Raw genomic sequence first — 18,873 nt, 5'->3', positions numbered from 1 at the left:
CATCAAGATGTAATTATAATTCATCACTGAGAAAATGTGACTGTATACTGTGTTACAAAGGAGTAGCATGAAATTTAAAGTTTTGTTTTTATTATGAACTTTAAGTACTCTTTCAGTGACACTATTTAAATTGACTTAAATAAAAAATGACTGGATCCGTTAACAGCCACACCTCTGAGCCTCTCCCCACGTCACCCGCCCCCCGCACTTGGGGATGGAAGAAAGGACAGCTAGAACTGTTACATAATCACATCGTTATGAAATACGCGGCGTCTGGAGGACGTGTGTGTGTGTGTGTGTGTGTGTGTGTGTGTGTGTGTATCTTAAACTTCTCACGTGACAGACTGACCGTGGTGACAACAGGTCAGCTCATCCTGTCCAGGCCCTCGGCCTGCTCTGCTCGGCCCACCTGGGCCCTCAGCCTCGGCATGTTGTCCCGCCACGTACCCCTTCTCTGAGGCCCCAGGGTTTGTTAGCAGTTCCAGCCTGTCTGCCCGGTGACCCCAGAGGCCCTCAGATGCCCTTCCCGGGGCCCCAGCCACCTGCGGTGCTTTGCGGGTGGACTCGGGGGGGGTGGGGGACAGGCCCCTTCTGGCCTCTCCCTCCGAGACAAGGAGATGGAGCAAGAACAAGTGTGTCTGTGACTTCCAGTGTCACCGGGAAGAACAGGTTTTGAAACTTAAGGCCTGAAGGGAGGGCTTGTGGGCAGGCCCCCTGACATCCCCCCGGCCCGAGGGCGTCTGATGTGTGACCCCGCTGCCACTGCCAGGCGTCCAGGCCAGGCCCCCTGCCCTCCCCTCTCGTCCCCGCTCCTTCCTCCCAGCAGGTCTGACCTTTCTCGGTGGCTCCTTCCTTGGGGGGAGGCAAAGGGGCCCACGGTTCCGGGGCCGTTCCAGAAGCGCGGGTTCCACAAGCCCAGCCCTGGGACAGTGCCGCTCTGTCCCCTGTGCTCTGTGACGCTGTCCCCGGAACAGAGCGAATCCCGCAGGACACTGTCAGGAAGCGACGTCAGCAATCGCGGCTGCGCGGCCAGGGATGCTGCTTGGAGGTTTCCAGGGAGCTTTCCCAGTTTCAGAGGCGGCCTCTTGAGCCAAAGATTGGGGTCCTGCCGTCGGAGTAAAGCAAGGGGAACAGTGTTCTGATGATGACGATACTTGCTCTGTGCGGGACGTGGGGTACCTCCTGGGTGGAGCCGCCACCTTTAGTCCTGAGCCGGTGGTGCTGTTGTCCCCACTCCCCAGGCATCGGGGGCGGAGCCTCACATCTTAAGCCCTGGTTAGTGAGACGCTGAGCCGGTATCTGAACCTGGAGTTTGCCAGCAGAACTTTCTGCAACGTGGAAATGTTCTCTGTCTTCAGGGTGGCACCCATGGGCCCTGTGCGGCTGTAGAGCATCTGAAGTGTGGCCAGTGCAAGGGAGGAGCTGAAGTTTAAAGTTGAAGGATGTCAAGGCCCGTGGTTTAGACCCAGTTTGGGGAGTTAAAGGTGGTGAGGGTTCTACCAGAGCCCGCATAGCAGCCCGTGACTGAGGACGCCTCCTACCAAAACCTGTTCTCTGCTGGTATTTCAAAAGCATGAGTTTTCTGGAATCAATGCTTGGAGGTGTAGGGGTGCTTGTGTTAACCGGTGGTGCGGATTTATGATCCTAAAACAGAACTCTCACAAAGTTGGCTTGAATTCACAGGAGCGGTGGGCTCCATCTCACAGAGAAGTAAATGGGGAGGAATTCACAGGAGCGGTGGACTCCATCTCACGGAGAAGTAAACGGGGAGGATTCTGCACTTCTTCTGGGGGAGGCGCCCTGCCCCCGACCCGTGCGGGGACGGCCCAGACTCCAGCAGGACGGCCAGCTCCGCTCTGGGCCAGGCATCCCCCTGCTGGGGGGTGCAGCGGGCAGCTTGGCCTCCTCAGCAGATCCCTTCTGTGCTAAGGCGTTCCCAGCGTCTACAGAAATGCTCCTTTGTTCGGGGCAGCCTCTGTGTATCCACAGGGCTGCGATTGTGTCCTACCTGGGTACAGTACCCGGGACAGGTGGTCCCTTAGGTCAGCACCCTCGGAACCCCTGACTCTTTCAGAAACACAGCAATTCAGTGACATAATAGCAAGCCTCAAATGGACTCTTTATGTCATGTTGGGCCATAAACCATCTGGAATCTGTCAGAGAAAAAATGTCAATGTTTGCTTTCTTTTTCTTTTTTTTGGCCCACCACATGGCTTGTGGGATCTTAGTTCCCTGACCAGGGATTGAACCCGGCCCCTCGGCAGTGAAAGCAAGGAGTCCTAACCACTGGACCTCCAGGGAATTCCCCAATGTTTGCGTTCTTTTCAAGAGTGGCAGTGCCATGCTATATGCTTCCTGAGGTTGTGTGACGGGGGCCAGTTGCTTTGGGTCCACACTCGGGTCCCTGCAGACCTGTGCTAGGCAGCACGTGCTGAACACTTACCTCTGGGGGGGAAAGGAAACCACTCCATAGATCCCTGGCCTGTAGAGGTGGGCGTCTGTCAGCAACCCGTCATATCCTATTTGCGCGTTTTCATTGAATTCTCAACTGGGATTTTTACCAAAAGCCTCGATTTTATTTTCAGCAAACCACGTGTATAAGCTGGTACATGGTGAAGTGTGGGGACAGTAGAGAACTCAGTTTAGAAAGACACCTCGTGTGATGTGACTGTTCACAGCCCTGCCCAGAGGATGCCGGGCCCGTGTGATGACGTGTCGCCACCAGAATACACAGTTCTGTGATTTTCAGGACACCTTTTCCCATGTTACCTTGCTTCTCCCCGAGCCTGTAGACCCAGACTGGCCTGATTCCGTTCTCTCTAGTTTGTATCCAGTAGCAGTTCATGGATCCCAGTGCAGCTTTACAGCTTAAAGAGCATTTTCATCCCTCACTTTATTTCCTCCTCACAGCTGGTTGTCAGTTTCCGCCAGTGTTTCAAATTAAAATAATGCCCACGGTGCGCAAACATAAGAAGGTGTATGAGATGGCCATTCAGTCCAAATAAAACACCTCCCCCGCCCCTGCCCGGGATTGAGTGATTTGATCCCTAGAAGGGGTGAGTAAATTCTTAGCAAATCATTGACATGTAAGAAGGAGGGAATAGTGCCACACACAGAAAGCACAGACTGAACAGTGATTTTGAACACTTTCCTCCTCGGGAAAGAAAAAGCCTGATCTTAATTAAACATTCAGTTCTGCGGCTTTTACTGTTTCGGATTTTCTCAGCGTGGAGCTGACTAAGCAGGAGGTACCCTTGAGCAAGAGAATAATTAATAGGTAGAAATTCTCAGATTATAGAGGCCCAAAGCGAAGGGAAGACATCAGTCAAATCAGGAAGGGAAACAGCTTTATTTAGGATCCGTCCACATAGTCTGGGGCTTGGAGCTGTAGTAATAAAGCATCTCGTTTCTACTCACTGGCGTTAGTGTCATTCATTCATTCATTCATTCACCCAGTGTTGCTAGGAGTCCGCCGTGGGCAATGCTGGGGGGTGGAGAACCAGACACAAACGAGACCCAGTCCCTTGTCAGCACTGGAGAGAGTCAGACCCACATACCGATGCTGGGAAAACAAAGAGGTAAGTGGCCAGGTAGCGTTAGGAGGAGGGCACTAAGGGAGCTTTGGGGAGAGGCACCGGTTGAGGCTGTGGCATTAGGAAGGCTTCTCAGAGGAGGTGACATGTGAACCGATTGCTGACCCACGAGTAGGAGTATTATTTTGGGCAGTGATTGATGTGGAACGATCTAGGCGTCTGGAGTCTGCAAGGCCTGTTAGGATGGTGTTTGGTCACTGGCATATCGAGGACGAAGCAGGGAGTCGGAAGCTGAGGAAGAAAGGACCGTGACAGTGGGAGGGACAGGAAGGTTCAGGGTTTTAGATCAGGTTTTAACTTACTTTCCACAATCTCGTGGCAAATTTGTTCGCTTTTATGTTTGTTCTTCTCATTAGTGGCACCGTCACCCATTTATCCAGCCAACCAAGCACACCCCCCACCCCCCGTTCCATCCATCCATCCCTCCATCCCTCCAACCACCCCACGTTTACCGGCACTTTACTGGGGCCGGAGACACTGCTGAGTGTAGGCATTCAGAGAGGTGTCCTTGCCAGCATCAGAGACATAGTTCTTGGTCTTCGGGGACCCGAGCGTACTGGGGGGTGGCGTCAAGAGCGTCAGCAGTCAGTGTAAAGTGTTCTGGGTGTGTCGAGAAGCAGGGAAACCACCCAAAACTCTCTTCAGGTGAAGGGAGGGGTGCCCAGGTGAGTGATATGTTCGTGTGGTCCCTGCCGGACCTGGGTGCCTGCAGCGGAATTGATCGTGAGGATTTCGAGGGAGACGCTTTGTTGTCTGTTCATGAAATACTTGGACTCTGGCCTGCAGGCAGTGGGAGGCTTCCCGAGAGTTGTGAAATGAGGGAGTCGCATCTTTGCAGTGTCAATTTTAAAGAATCTCTGGTATTCTCTGGGCGAAGAGGGGGAGCTCCCAGGCAGGGAGATAAGCTAAAGGCTCTCCCAGGATCCAGCGGACGGACGCACAGCCTGCCCCGTGGTGGGGGTGGGTGTGTGTGTGTGGAGACCCTCAAAAGAACATCTGGGCGGGGTGGGAATTGGAGACAGCGTCCAGGTGTCTGGCTTGGGAGTCTGAGTGGTGATGTGATTGCAGGATGCTGAGCAGTTGGGGAGAGGACGGTAAGGTCTGGACGTGTGAGGTTTCAGTACCAGTGTAGGTGTGTATGGGTTTACCTGAGAGGGGGTGGGGCTGGAGAATGAGAGTGGGTATCCATAGCTTACTGGGAGTAGGTGGGATGTAGCCTGGCTCCCTTGGTTGGAGGGGGGGGGTACTTAGAATCCAGGATCTAGGGAATCTAGGAGGTCTAGGGAAGGAGCCAGCGTGGGCCGGGGGTAATTTGAAGAGGAAGCCCAGAGCGGGAAGTTTGAAGCAAGAGAATCTCCTCTACAGCTTCCCGTGATGCAGCAAGGGGAGGGCCAGGGGATTTAGAAACAGAAGTCCTCGGTGACCTCGAGCAGTGTCCTTGTAGCCATAGGGTCAAAACAGCAGGCTGGGGGGTGGGTAGGGTCAGAGAGTGGGCGAGAGGGAGGCAGGCTCTTCGTAGGCGGGGGACCTGTGTCCAGGGCAGGTCTCTCATCCTGCTTTTCCTCAAGAGATAATTGATTGGATCATGCTTAAATGCAGAGGGGAAAGTTCTAGCCGGGGAGGAAAAGATTGAAATGCAGGAGAGTCTTTGCACAGAAGGTAGAGGGGGAGTGAGATCCCGAGCAGAGGGAGGGCCTCCCCAGGCACGGCCACTTGAGTCCAGGTGTGTCAGCTGTGTTAACACGGGAGCTTTCTCTGAAGAAGGCAGGGTGAAGCCATCCTTGCCCGCCGGTGACTGTGAGTTCCTGCTTGCTGGTACAGTGGCCCTCACGTCATGCTGACCTGGTTTCCATCCAGCACGAACACCTTTGCCGCCTTGACCGTGGGTCCCTGCTCTGTCCTGCAGTGTGGACCCCGTGTCCAGAGATGCAGGCCGGCTCTCCTCCTCTCCCCGCCTTGGTCCCGTTTTCTCCACTCCGGTCCCCTCCCCGGCGCTGTGCTTTTCTGCTGTGGCTCTTTTTCAGCTAGTCTCACCCGGCTGCAAATCCTACCCCAGAGTTGCGACGGAATGCACGTCCTCCTAATCCCCTTGTGGCTCTGTACTGCTACTGCGCCCCCTTGAACCCCGTACCTTGTTGAGTGTTTCGAGGGGCCACAGTACGTGTTGATGAGCTCACTGTACACCTTCCCGACGTGAGCAGCGCTCATGGGGTTCCGCGTGTGTTCCAACCATGTTGATTCTTCAGGCTGTAGAGGTTGATAAAACGTGAGAGGTTAATTGAAGGTGTTGGAATCCCTTCTTCCCCAGCAGGAGGATTGAACTAGCCCATTTTGGGCCATCCCGCTGGTGCCTGGTCGTGGTGGTGCTCAGGATGGCTGTCCATTTTAACCTCTCTATTTGCAGTTGCTGAATAGCACGATATACTGACTACTCCTTAGTGACTGCCCGTTTCTGTGTTTCAGGGCATTGTGGGTAATTTAGCCAGTGGCAAGTCGGCCCTGGTGCATCGCTATCTGACCGGCACGTACGTCCAGGAGGAGTCTCCCGAAGGTATGCTGCGTGTGTCACACAGTCTCCACCTCTAGAGAGTTCAGCTTTCTGAATTTTTTGTTAGCATATTCTAAATCATTACTGTGATGTATCCCACGTCAAGAAAAGTAATAATAACATAACCAAGCAGTAAAAATCCGTAGGCATGTTGCTGCTTCTGCAGTATTTTTCGCTAACCATCTCGGCCTTTGGAGCAGATAGAGTCAAACCATGAACGCTGTTGAATGTATTTTGTACCGAATAGTTCTGTCCCTTCAGATGTGAATCCAGTGTCACCCCTTTAACTGTTACTGCTTGGACGTTTCTCTGATCTAGATCTTGAGTTTATACCTAATTTGTGTGTGCTGTTCCTTAGTCATAGATCCGAGCCTTTCAGATGACCCACCCCCATGTGTTTGAGTATGTTTCCCCCGTATATTGTATTCTAAACATTTAATAATCACTTTGCGTGAGAAGAAGCGATTTCTTTTGCCATGAGGCTTTTACTTCTTCAGTTAACATATCCATATTTTGTTTTTTTTGCTTTAAATAAAATGATGGTAGTAATGCTAGGAAACCGCTTAGCTCCCGTGTCCCCAAATCCAGGTAGAGTGTGCACACACAGTTTTCTAAATTATATTTTCTCTCCATGTGACCTTTTGAAATCCAACTCTGAGACACTGAATTTCTGGTTCCTTCTTTTTCTTACTGGCTGTTCCATTCTTTGCAGATATGGACGCAGGTAACTATACATTGTCTTCATGGCAGCGCTTGTCTTGTTTGAAGAGCGAGGAGAGACACAACTGTGTGCTGTAGTCTTCCCTTCCCTCCTTGTTCTGTGTATATCATCCTATTTTGTTTCATTTGATCCTTTCCTTTTTTTTTTAAGTTCAACATTTCACCCTGTTTTGTCCCTTAGATGTCTTTTTAGCAGTAGTCCTGAGTAGCTTCACGTGTTTCCTGTAACACCTGTTCTAGTATTTAACTCCTGTCTTGGATACTGTGTAACCGTTCAGAAAAGTATGGCAGATGGAATTCTGTGGCAGTCGTTGCGTGGGGCTCTGCCATGACTTCGCAGCATTTTGCGATCCCACCATAAAAGTCTCGTGGTGGTCACATGAGGGAAAGGCCTACGTTTTTCGTTATCCGTATTGAAACGATGTTTAAGGGAGATGAGAAGTGAAGGCTCAAATGTGGGAATCAATGAGGAAAAGCATAGCTAGACACTGAAAAATGGATACAGATGCTAGAAAATCGGCGTTCTTTAGAGAGGTGAGAAAGTTGGCCGTCTTCTTTCCTGGAATCCGTACCTGGGTTGTCCTTGTGTATTTGTGCCTTTGTGTGTGACTGTGGGTTTTAGCCACAGTCATTTTGATTATACCCGAGAGTTTTTTAGAGCCTTTTTCTTGGGGGGTCTAGCAATTGTGTAGATTGATGACAGCAGCTGCTGATGGGCTAATTAGCTGGACTGCAAGTGAGAGGATCACCTCCTCAAGTAAGTCTGCCTGTGTGCCCCTGGAATGCTCAGGATTTCAGTTGAGGGGACCCCTTGGTCGGGGGTCCCTGGAGGTTTCGTGGTCTGGGCCCTGGTTTTGCTGCCACGAGCTGGATTCTCCTGTGCTCCGTTCGACGTCTGGCGTGGTTGGTGCGGGTCCCCGGTTCTCCCGCCTGTGGCCACCTTCCCCTTCCCCGCGTGGTGCTGTTTCGTCCTTACTGTGGCTTTTGCCATCTCCCTTTGGGCGTTCAGTTTGTGCCATCGCATTTGGCCCTGACTGTGATTTCTTTGTAGCGGGCCCTTATATTTTGATGAACACAAAGGCCTTTCTCTTGAACGTTCGCACATCAAAAGTAAAAACTGTACCCAGTGGGGAGACCTAAATGTGATCTGTAACAGCCCTACTTCTTCGACTTTCCAGGTAACACATTTTACTCCGGGAATTTCATGGTATCATACGATTTTCAGAGTACATTATTTTACAGGGTGGATGCATTCTCGAGTTCGCTAACGGGACGTCCCTTCTTTCATCTGCAAAGTGGAAACATCTCACCCCTCAGTGGGGTCTGTGCCCAAGGGCTCCTGGGTCAGGGGAAAGACTGTCCGAGATCTTTGCTCGCACCCTTCAGGAGCTGGTCCTGCCACCTGGCCGCCTGTCCTCTCACCGTTTGAGAGGTCAGGGGATTGTTCCTTGACGTTGCCAGGAGCGTAGAGAGGTCCCCCCAGGGGACGTGCGTCAGGTCCTCCGGGACCTGCAAGAATTGTGAGCAGGCGCCGCCTGGTGCCTGGAAGCCTTTAGTCCCCACGACTCGCTGTTTCCCAGAGGCCAGCCGCCCTGGAACCAGGCAGGTGGGCATGTCTTTGCTTCCCATGTTCTGTCCACGTACTGGGGCGAGTCCCACGTGGCAGCAGGAGGGAACCGTAATTTGTTGTTTCCAAAAGGAAATGAGTGAGAAAAGCTTTGCTTTCTCATCGTCTTGGCACACAGAAGTCCCTGCCCCCGGTCACAGAGCCTGTGGCTGCAGAGTGATTTCAGTCCTTGCCGAACATCCATCGATTACCCTTGCTCGCTTCAGTGAGAAGCTTTCCACAGAGAATGTTCTGGAGCTGCAGTGTTCTGTGTCATCACCCAGGTTTATGGAGAACATCAGAGCAAAGGGAATCCTCTCTGGGGTGTGCGGGAGGTTGATGAAGCCGATTACAGCTCAACACCACCTGCAGCTTCTTTCGTAGCAAAGGGTCAGGTTAGGACACAGCTGAAGGTGTGTGTCACGGTCGCCAGGCCGAGAGGTTTGGCCTCTGGCTGAGCTGTGAGACCTCTCCGTTTTCTTGCTGTTATTATTACCTGCAGCTTTATCCCCCTTTCCTCTTAAAATGGCTGGAGTGATCCACTGCCTGCCCCATACAGCGTAGCGGCTTTACATGGGAGGCGTGTTCCTGGGGGCTCTGTCTGTGCGCACAGCTCACTGGAGCTTCCCTGCCCTTCTTCCGTCTGCACAGGCTCTTCTTTTGCTTTAATTAATGTGTAAATGTCCTTTAGTGTTACTCTGACCTGTGGTGGGCATCTTTAGATTGCTGGGAGGGTGCAGGTGGTCAGGGCCTTCTGTTTTCGGACCCCCAGCCTTCTCCAGAGTGCAGGTTCCATCACCTCTCAGAGGATGACACCTGTTGTGCTTTGTGTGATACATTGGGGTTGGTACTTTAGCCCTGTGGCAAAGGCAGCTGACTCATACAATTTAGATTATTTTAAAGATGCAACCGAAATGAGGGAATGGATTTAAATACTATGTGTGGGTTTTTTTGTTTTTGTTTGTTTTTGTTTCTGTTTTTTGCGGTACGCGGGCCTCTCACCGCCGTGGCCTGTCCCGTCACAGAGCACAGGCCCCGGACGCGCAGGCTCAGAGGCCGTGGCTCACGGGCCCAGCTGCTCCGCGGCATGTGGGATCCTCCCGGACCGGGGCACGAACCCGCGTCCCCCGCATTGGCAGGCGGACTCCCAACCACTGCGCCACCAGGGAAGCCCTTATGTGTGTTTTTTAATTAGTGGATTAACAATGCAAAAGTGGGTAACCCAGTAGGGAGCCTATAAGTCCACAAAAATAATCCAAAGAGTAAAATTTTTGTGCAGGCAAATACCCTTTTAATCGTGCGTGTGCGTGAGATACATGGGCGTATCCGAGTCCTAGGGCTGCATGACATATTACCACAAACTGTGTGGCTTGAAACAATGGAGATGTATTCTCACGGCTCCGGAGGCCAGGAGTCTGAGATCGAGTTGCTGACAGGTTGGCTCCTTCTGGAGGGAATGTGGGAGAATCCACGTTCCGGGTGACTGGCAGCCCTTGGCGTTCCTGGGCTTGTGGACGCATCATTCCAGTCTCTGCCGTGTCGTCACGGGGCCTTCTCCCTGTGTCTGTGTCCAGGTTTCCCTCATCTCGTGAAGACACTCGTCTCTGGATTTAGGCCCACAGGTACTGGGGGTTCAGACTGGAACACATTTTTAGGGGACAGAATTTAACCCGTAATAGTATGTGCATATTACACATCTGGTGTTGAAACAGAAGCTGCGCTCGGACCTGTTGAAGTTGCCCCGTTACTTCTTGGTGACAAGAAGGGCGATTAGCTGCCCCAGACCTCACTGGCCATGCTCATGGCTGGTCTCCTAGACCGTCACAAACATTAGGTTAGTGTGCGTGTGACCGTCACACCTCTGATGGAATTTCACAGCTGTCATTCACTTCTGATGGAAGGAATCGGGTGGAGACTATTCCTCTGCCATTCAGTGCCCTATTAGTGGCTGCTAATTAGGACAGTGAATGAGGATCTGGGCGTGTAATTCGAGTTCCATCTCCTGTGCTTGTGCGCTTGATGTCTGCTGTGCACCCTGCCTTCCCCCGCCACAGACTCCACGGGCCTGCCGCAGTTTTTTGCTCTCTTCCTTCAAAATAAGAAAGAAAAGGAAAGAAAACCAAGGCTGCCCAGTATTATGTAGGAATTTGATGGAAACGTGGGCCACCTGAGACACTTTCCCTTGCAGACCGGGACACGGTGGTGTCCCCGAGAGCTCTGAGCTTCAGAGCTGAGCCCTTGCTGAGACCTTGTCCCGCTACATCTCCCTCTGTGTGCCCCTCCCTTTGTGCTTCTCACGGTGGGCCACGCAGGGGACCTGGGGCCCAGAAAGGCTGCTGCCCAGCAGCGGCTCTCATGGCGGTGGAGGAGGGGAAGGGGCCTCTAGCTCTAAGATGCACTACAGCGCAGCGCCCAGCAGACTGAGTAGCTGGTGTTAAGGTTGGTGGAAACAACTTTAAGGACGTCCAGAGACCGACCTTCCTGTGACGATAAAGTTAACTGCTCTTGGCTAATTTTTCAAGGACTTAGGGCCACCAAATGGGTGGGAAGTGCCAGGATGATGTCACGCTGTCTGAGAGCTCCCCTTCGTTGGAATCTGGAGTAAGCCCTCATCCAGGTGTGACACAGGTGGGTTCGCCACCTGCTGCGGAGCGGGGCCTCGGCCTGGTGTGACTTGGGGGCGACTGACCCTGTCGTTCCCAGGTCCTCAGGAGCTGAATCCATCAGAGGTTCATTCCTTCAGTGAATGACTCCAGCTTCCTGTAGGCTCTTCGCCAATTCACATTTTTGGGTAAAAAAGCTCTGAGGCCATGGCAGCCCCGAATCTAGGCCGGCAGCCTGCAGGTTCCGGCCACGAGCCCGGTAATGGGGGACGTGCCAGCACGAGCGAGGGCTGCGACAGCACCGCCTCTCACCCGCGTGTCAGGCCCGCACTTGCCTGTGGTTGAAACCCGGGTTCCCAGCCTGTCGTAGCCACTTACTGTCGTTGTGGCCTTGGGTGAGTTACCCATCCTCCTGAACTTCAGCTTACTCCTCCCTGCTCCCCAGTCCTTGTAGGGACTGAATATGAGTGTAAGCGTGCAGAAGACTGCGTTAGCCCTGGCATGGAGAGAGGGCTCAGGGACGCGTACCTCGTAAATAAGGGTCCTGCCCCTTCGCTCCTCCATCTTCTGCTTCAGGTGCGCAGCCCTGCCTCCTGGGCTGTTCTGACAGGTGTGGCTTCAGGACTTCGTGTCCACCAGGCGCGAGGTCATGATCCCCGCTGCTCGTGCCCCAGGCGTCCTGGTCCTCGACCAGCTCAGGCCTGGCTCGAATATGCCTGAGGCACTGTCTCTCCTCACCAGTGCGGTTATTCTAACAGCTTTAAGCACAGCTCAGGTCATGACAGTAGAGGGCTGTCAGTAGAGGACCTAATCGGGCCATTTGGAAACTGGAAAGAAGGATGGAATTTAAACTGGCCCACCATCCCCACAGGGCTTCTAGAATGGGGCTGAGTTCTCTGAGGTCTTTCTTGCACCCGGGCGGTGGGGACTCTGTCTGGGCTGCTTGCAGGGTCACGAGCTTCTCTGGTTGGACGTGGCCTCAGAGCACGGTGGCCACGGTGATGGATGAGACAGCCCCATCTTAGCCTTCTCTCCGGTGTTTCCAATCCGAGGGTGCCCCCCCGAGGGTGACTGGCCCTGGGGTTACCACTGTGCCCTGCCCGTGCCTAGCCGGGACGTCACACACCGGCTGCAGCTCCAATGGTCACTTCCTCCGGGGTCAGGGGCTGCTGGCCATCAGGTCACTGTGAGCTGGACGTCCCTCTGTTAATCTTGCCACTTCCCTTGAGGACTCTGCCTGGAATTGTTTCCCAACAGATGTGTCTATCGTCAGGGCAGTAGAAGCCTTCTCAGGAGCATGGGTATCTGAAGTCATTTTTTAAAAATGAATGTTTACTTAGTTTCTTAGAAACAAGCCATGTGGTAAATACCAGCCTTACTTTCTGGGACATGTGAAATGCATTTAAACTGTCAGCTCCAGAAACCCTTTCCAAATCAAATAAACTTAAAAAACATTTTTGTGAGCTACCACTGCTCAGCAGATGTTCGGCTTATTTCTAAACACGTTCTTGGTGCTGTTTAGTGTTCCAATGAACAAAATATGTAAACACTAATAAAGTTCGAGTAGTTTTGAAATCTAGCCAGTTAAATGTTTCAACGTAACTTTACCATCTTACTTGCAACCAAGTGATTATAAGTACATGGTAAGTTTTTAATGAGGATTATCTGAAGCCTTACAATTAAGAGCCCACCGGCAGGTTGGCTTAATAGGTAAAGCAGAAACCAGTTCAGCCATCTTCTTTAATTATTTCAGGTGCTGACTCAGCCTCTAACTCTAGGAATATCATTGATCCTTGTCATTGTTCTGATCTGTGTAACCGTCTGCTAACTCTGTCCCCTCACACGTAAGCCGTACTGAGGATCGGGTGATAGTGCCTTTAAAATAGGCGAAGGATACTAAAATAATCACTAGAACTTCCAAGAAATCATTAGAGAGAAGGGTGTTCTACTTCATTTTAAACAAGAAAAAGACAGCTGTAAAATTAGAATAAGGAGATTATGTTTTTGGCATTGACAGAATTGGCAGGACAAAATGTATTTTTGAATTGGTTGTTTGGGACTCAGAACACATTGTCCCGTATTGTTATAATTAATTCACCGGGAAACTGAGGGCCTACTGAGAGCTGGGCATGGCACCTGTGGCCAGTGTGTGTGTTCCAGAGGGGAGAAGAAGCTTCTGGATGAATAGCTGTAACTCACGGTGGTGATTTACACCTGGTCAGCTGAGCAGCCTTGCATGCTGGCTTCAGCCGGGAAGTGTTCCTGGGCTCCCAGGGTAGCCCACACATCCTCCTTCATGTCATTTGATTAACAGAGACCCCAAAATAGTAGCGTGCATGCTGGGAACACAACCGTGTCTTTCCTAAGACACCTCAGGACAAAACCATTTCTTTAATAGGAAAAAGGAGACTGGGGTCTAGAAAGTTCCACCTTTGAAATTAGAAATTATTTTTTCTAGAGAAATTTTAAGTCCCAAGATGGTTTTTTAGACCTTTAAGTGCACGACTTAATTGCAGATTAGAAAATAGTCCTTGGATCTGTCAAAGCTCAATTGCCACCAGGTGTTTTCTCCTTGGTCCGTTGCTACATCTGCCCATGACCTTGGGCCCTGACTTTGTCGCCTTGCTGGCAGCGGGTCTGGATCCAGGGAACCAAGTGGCCGCCGGCCAGTCCATCATTCACCCAGGCAGCTGCCTGCTCTGATCTGGTTCATGTTCATTGTCGTAGTGTAGAATCCCTTGGTTGCATGGGAGAGATGACCAGCTTCACTGAGCTTCAGTAGAAAGGGGGAATTCATTCACTTATGTACCTGGAGCAGCTCCGGGGATGGGTGTATAGCTTGAGAAAGCCCCTCATCACCTGATGCACGTGAGCTAGTGAGGAACCTGCCTCTCCCATTGCTTGGGTCTCCCCACTTGGCGGCAGGCAGTTTTGGTGGCCTCGTGACTGCATGGTCTGCAAAACTCACATCTCATGGGAGGAAGAGTTGCATGTTTTTCTCAGTAGCTCCGAGGGAAGACTTAGAGACACCTCTGGATGGCATTGCTTGAGGCGCAGACTATAAGTTTTAACCAGGGGGAGGCTTTGTAATGCAGATCTCTTCCCTGATGAACAGACCTGATCCACTCAGTTTACCCAGTGGGAACAGGGTGCCCCGGAGACCAGAAGGGCCAGGTCCTGTTTGCTCTCACCTCTGTGCTTCCTTCCGCAAATCTCTACCTTTCACAGGCTCACTTCTCTCCCACCCTCCCACCCCATTTTATTGGTCCCAGGGAAGGGCAAGTTCTGAGACTCATAACCAGTCCTTGACCGAGGCAGTCTGACCACAGGTTGAGAGGTTCTCTGTGCAAGTTTGTACAGAAAGGAAGAAATGCCGGCTGAGGCCAGCCTCGGGGCGGGCAGAGGAGAAAGAAAGGGGGGCAGGCAGCACCGTCAGATGCGGGGCAGTGGGTCAGGGGGCCAGGCTTACGTTCCAGAGGGGGACGGGTATGGATGTGCCAGCGTGGAGCCCACCTTCCAGTCACGGCTGGTGCGAGACGGGATTGCCGTGTGAAGAAGATGTACCTCCTGTAGGATGACGCTGGGAGGTCACGCCTGCTGGATGTTAGAACTCTAAGGGCAGACTTTCACTGGGGCCATGGTCAACTCCCAGGGCCAGGACGTGGAGATAAGGCAGCAGAAGGGAAAATACCAGTAGCAAAATAGGCCAAGTGCCAAAAAAAAGAATTACACGAGGAGGGTGTGTAGTGTGATGAAGGTGCCCGCAGACTCTCCCCTCCACGTCACCTCCTCATGCAGGACTCAGGGACCCCCAAGGTGCCCCCTGAGAGCTGGGGCATCGTGGGCACAAGGCCTGAGGGGCTGGGACAGGCCCCTGTGTGCGTACGTGCGCACCTGCGTGCACGCCACGTACGGCTGCCGATTATCTACAAAAGGTGACAGTTCGACATGACTGAAATGGTTTGACTGAATCAATTATTTGGTGATTGGCCCAGGCCAGAAGTGGAAACCACATGCAACTCACAGCGTAGTCTTTTACCCATTGTAGTGGCTTCCTGGATGTCCTGTGTTGGGAGGGATTGTGAGGCAGGATCTTGGCTCGGGAAGAATTCTGAGTGTAGCCGATGGTCCCCCCTGACTTGCGTCTGGAAGCCGCTCGGTTCCGTCCATGTGGCCCAAGGGGCAGCATGTGTGGCCAGCACGCCATCCTTTTCTGAGCCCCATTTCTTACCGTTTTGCTTCTTTTACAAAACGGCAACACCACAAACAAAAGAAGGGAGCAGCATTGTTCTTTGAGGGCCGCTTGGGTGGGACAAGCATGTTGAAAGTGTGGAGGGGGTGGGGCTTGGTGACAGAAACCAGGTGGCGGTGTGTCCTCGACTCCTTCCATGCAGCGGAGGGGAGCGGGTGAGGCTGAACCAAGAGGGAGGTTGTGTGCAGGGACTGTCAGTTACACGGGGTGTGACCGCGTGATCTCCAGGTGGACCGGGCTGCCAGCGTGTGCATCTCCCATTGCCCTCGTGCGTAGAAGGATTCTGAAGGGAGTTGGGGGCCGGACCGCTGGGCTCCCAGCAGTCATTACACAGGCGCTGGCTTTGGAGAGGGGCACAGCAGGGCAGACGGGAGGAGTCCTCAGACAACCTCTGGACCTTGGAGCTAACACAGAACGGTGGGAATGAGCCGCGGGGACCACTTACACTGGACCCACTGCTGCCCCATCAGGAGGGGTGGCAGCTTCTTAGTCCCACGAAGTACTGGCTGTAGGATGTGCCCTGGCCCGCCTTCCGGTTCGGGCAGGAGCCTGGCAGTACAGGTGCAAGCTAGGTGTGTTCCAAGTTGCAGATGCAGGGGCTTCCTGGGCTGGGCAGGTTCTGAATGTGCCTGAGAGGGAGACAAACACACACACACACGCATACACACACACTCACACCCCACCCCAGGGCAGTCTGTCTCCTGCCAGCCCTGGATGGTGGGCTTTGCTCCAGGTCTTGGTGGTGTCCAGCTCACAGGGTGCTGGCCTTCTCAGAGACCAGATCACCCTCTAGGATGCGCACAGTGACCTGGAGACAGAGCCCCCTGGAATCCTGCTGTTAAAGTCCTGACACTGTTTCCATGGGAATGAGACAGTTACAGGGAGTGAGCCTCCACCTCTCCCCCAGCCCCCGGAAATGGAAGAGGACAGTCCAGACAATAAGTGATGTGTCCCCAACTTCCCTGGGGGCGCAGTGGTTGAGAATCCGCCTGCCAATGCAGGGGACACTGGTTCGAGCCCTGGTCCGGGAAGATCCCACATGCCGCGGAGCAACTAAGCCCGTGCGCCACAACCACCGAGCCTGCGCTCAGAGCCCGCGAGCCACAACTACTGAAGCCCACGTGCCTAGAGCCCGTGCTCCACAACAAGAGAAGCCACCTCAATGAGAAGCCCGCGCACCGCGACGAAGAGTAGCCCCCCGCTCGCCACAACTAGAGAAAGCCCGCGCGCAGCAACGAAGACGCAACGCAGCCGAAAATAAAATAAATTAAAAAAAAAAAATGACATGTCCCCAGAAGAAATATCAAAGGGGAGATGGCTCTCCCACAGCCGTCACCCCCTCCCTGTACTGTTGCTGCTCCAGAACTGAGAAGGATTGTTGCATTTTTAAAGATCTGTAAAAATAAATAAACAAAAACAACCCCGCCCCCGACCCCGAAGCAAGGCTACTGCCCGCAAGGCCACTTTCTGGTGGCCCTTCGCCGTGATGGCTTGTGACCCTGCTCTGCAGTGTCAACACATCAGGTATTAAAATGCAGAGGCTTTCTGGGTTTCTCCACAGGGTCTGATCTCACAACCACTATCCTTTTTTAGTTTCTTGAAACAAGCACCTGGTTCATATTCAGAGAAATGTGTGTGAACAGACAGTTCTAAAGCCAGTACTCTTACATGTCCAATTCAACAGTTGCATTTTCAAAAACAAAGTTGACATGACAGTCTTTTTTAATGACAAGTTATTTTCACGTGGGAAACACTAGTCGAGAGCAGTAAAATCTGAGGGACTGAGAGACCATCTGCCCGTGTGCTGGTAGCTGAGCAACCCACCAAGGTGCTGCTGGGTGCTGGCCAGCTCACCTCCTCACCCACTTTTCTGAGGCTACTGCCCCTGGACTCGTCCCAGGCCATGGCTGGTGGGATTTGGCCTCATTTAAAGGCACCAGGTGAGCAGCTGGGCTCTTTTCTCCTGAATCTGCAGTACTTTTTGTAATTCATCCCTTTTTATGCTTAAAATAAATGTGCAGAATACTAAAAATAAAACAAACAAATAACCGTAAGTACATTTCCCCCCAGGGAAACAAGTATGTGCACGACTAATATTCCACTTACCACCAAACTATTTCAGAGACTGTAGTAGATGCTGGAAAGTTCACGTACAGCCACCACAGTGGGTGTTGGAACATTTCCAACAAACAGCTTACTTCTTTGGTCACACAGGCATAGTGCCAGATATTGCAGTTTTGTTTTTTTTTAAACAAATGGAAGGTTTGTGGCAACCGCGTATCGAGTGAGTCTGTCGGCGCCATTTTTCCCAACAGCACTTGCTCACTTCACGTCTCTGTGTTACATTTGGATAATTCTTGAAATATTTCAAACTCTCTACCAGCAGGAAGGTTATGACTTGATAAAGACTCAGATGATGGTCAGCATTTTTTAGCAGTATTTTGACGTTAAGCTATGTATGTTGACTACTACAGTATAGTAGAAACATAACTTACGTGCACTGGGAACCCCCAGCGTTCCCGTGACTCGTTTTATTGTGATACCCGCTTTATTGCGGTGGTCTGGAACTGAAGCCACAGTAGCTCCGAGGTGTGCCCGTATATTAGATTTTATAGGGAGGGGCCCATCATTATGTGGCTATTTCCTCCTTCAGGGGGCTGGCTGAAAACCATGCCCCCCCACCCCATCCGCTCGGTGGGTTCCCAGTGGGTTCCAGGGGGCACAGGCTGTGTCTGTTCCTGGGGCCCGGTCCCCTCCCATACCCCACCCAGCTGGCTCTCCTGGTCAGTTCCCATGTCCTCCCGCTGCCCTTGACAGTCAGAGATTCTCTCCTGTTCACTCTGTTCACCAGCACTGTGCTTATTATTGGCCCATAACGGGCTTTGCTAAATGCTTGCTGCGCGGTGCTTCTGAAGACCAAGGTTTTATTGCCCCAGTGTAGGGAGCTAACAGAGAAATGGGGAGCGGCGAACACAGGGGGAGAACCCTTGCCAAATACTAATAAGAGCCAAACTGTGTCACAGGTGGAGTGTAAATCAGATCCATTCCCCTGTGTTCCTCTATTGCTTGCTTGCATGGAAGTCCCCGTCTGAGATTAGAGACACACCGTACACGTGGATAAATATTGAGACGGTTACTGGGACTCACAAAATCTCTTCCCTGGGGCAGTATGAGTAGTACCGTCCAGAACTTGCTATCTTGTGACCTCTTCAGACTTGGGAAAAATAATTACTACCCTGGATCTTCCAGAGTACCTGGAATTGTGACAGAGTGTTAAGGGGAATCCTGGTTTTCATATGGGAATTTGAGCGAATTGAGGGAATTTCTTTCATTCTCTGCTTACTGTGGTCTTGGTTCTTCCTTGTCATTGAATTTCGCTTTGAGACTCTCCCTCAATGTGCAAGTCCCCAGACAAAGTCGCCAGTGTAACACAGCAGGGCTTAGCTGGTGTTCAGGGCACACAGGTAGTGTTTCGGGAGCCTGACGGCTGACGCAGATCAGCTCCCGCTCACCTTCGCTGAGGCTACAGAGGCAGGTGGTGGTGTCCGTTG

General features: G+C 52.2%; 1 protein-coding gene across 12 annotated transcripts in view; it reads left to right on the top strand.

The window, feature by feature from the left end:
• Positions 1 to 18,873, top strand: part of AGAP1 (ArfGAP with GTPase domain, ankyrin repeat and PH domain 1) — a 556,588-nt gene that overhangs the window by 186,608 nt on the left and 351,107 nt on the right. For all 12 annotated transcript variants that reach the window (XR_016394007.1, XM_089916180.1, XM_089916184.1 and 9 more), the window contains exon 3: positions 6,057 to 6,144. Coding sequence is in view for 11 of the 12 variants with exons in the window: in XM_089916180.1 (XP_089772306.1) it covers positions 6,057 to 6,144 (88 nt within the window). In the remaining variant the exon portion in view is untranslated. The remainder of the gene's footprint in view (positions 1 to 6,056; positions 6,145 to 18,873) is intronic.

The sequence above is a fragment of the Delphinapterus leucas genome, chromosome 8 (genome assembly GCF_059928025.1).
Source record: "Delphinapterus leucas isolate spDelLeu-1000000601 "Yukka" chromosome 8, BTC_Dleu_Yukka2, whole genome shotgun sequence".
NCBI classification, from domain to species: Eukaryota; Metazoa; Chordata; class Mammalia; order Artiodactyla; family Monodontidae; genus Delphinapterus; species Delphinapterus leucas.
This window is presented reverse-complemented; position numbering and strand designations above follow the sequence as displayed.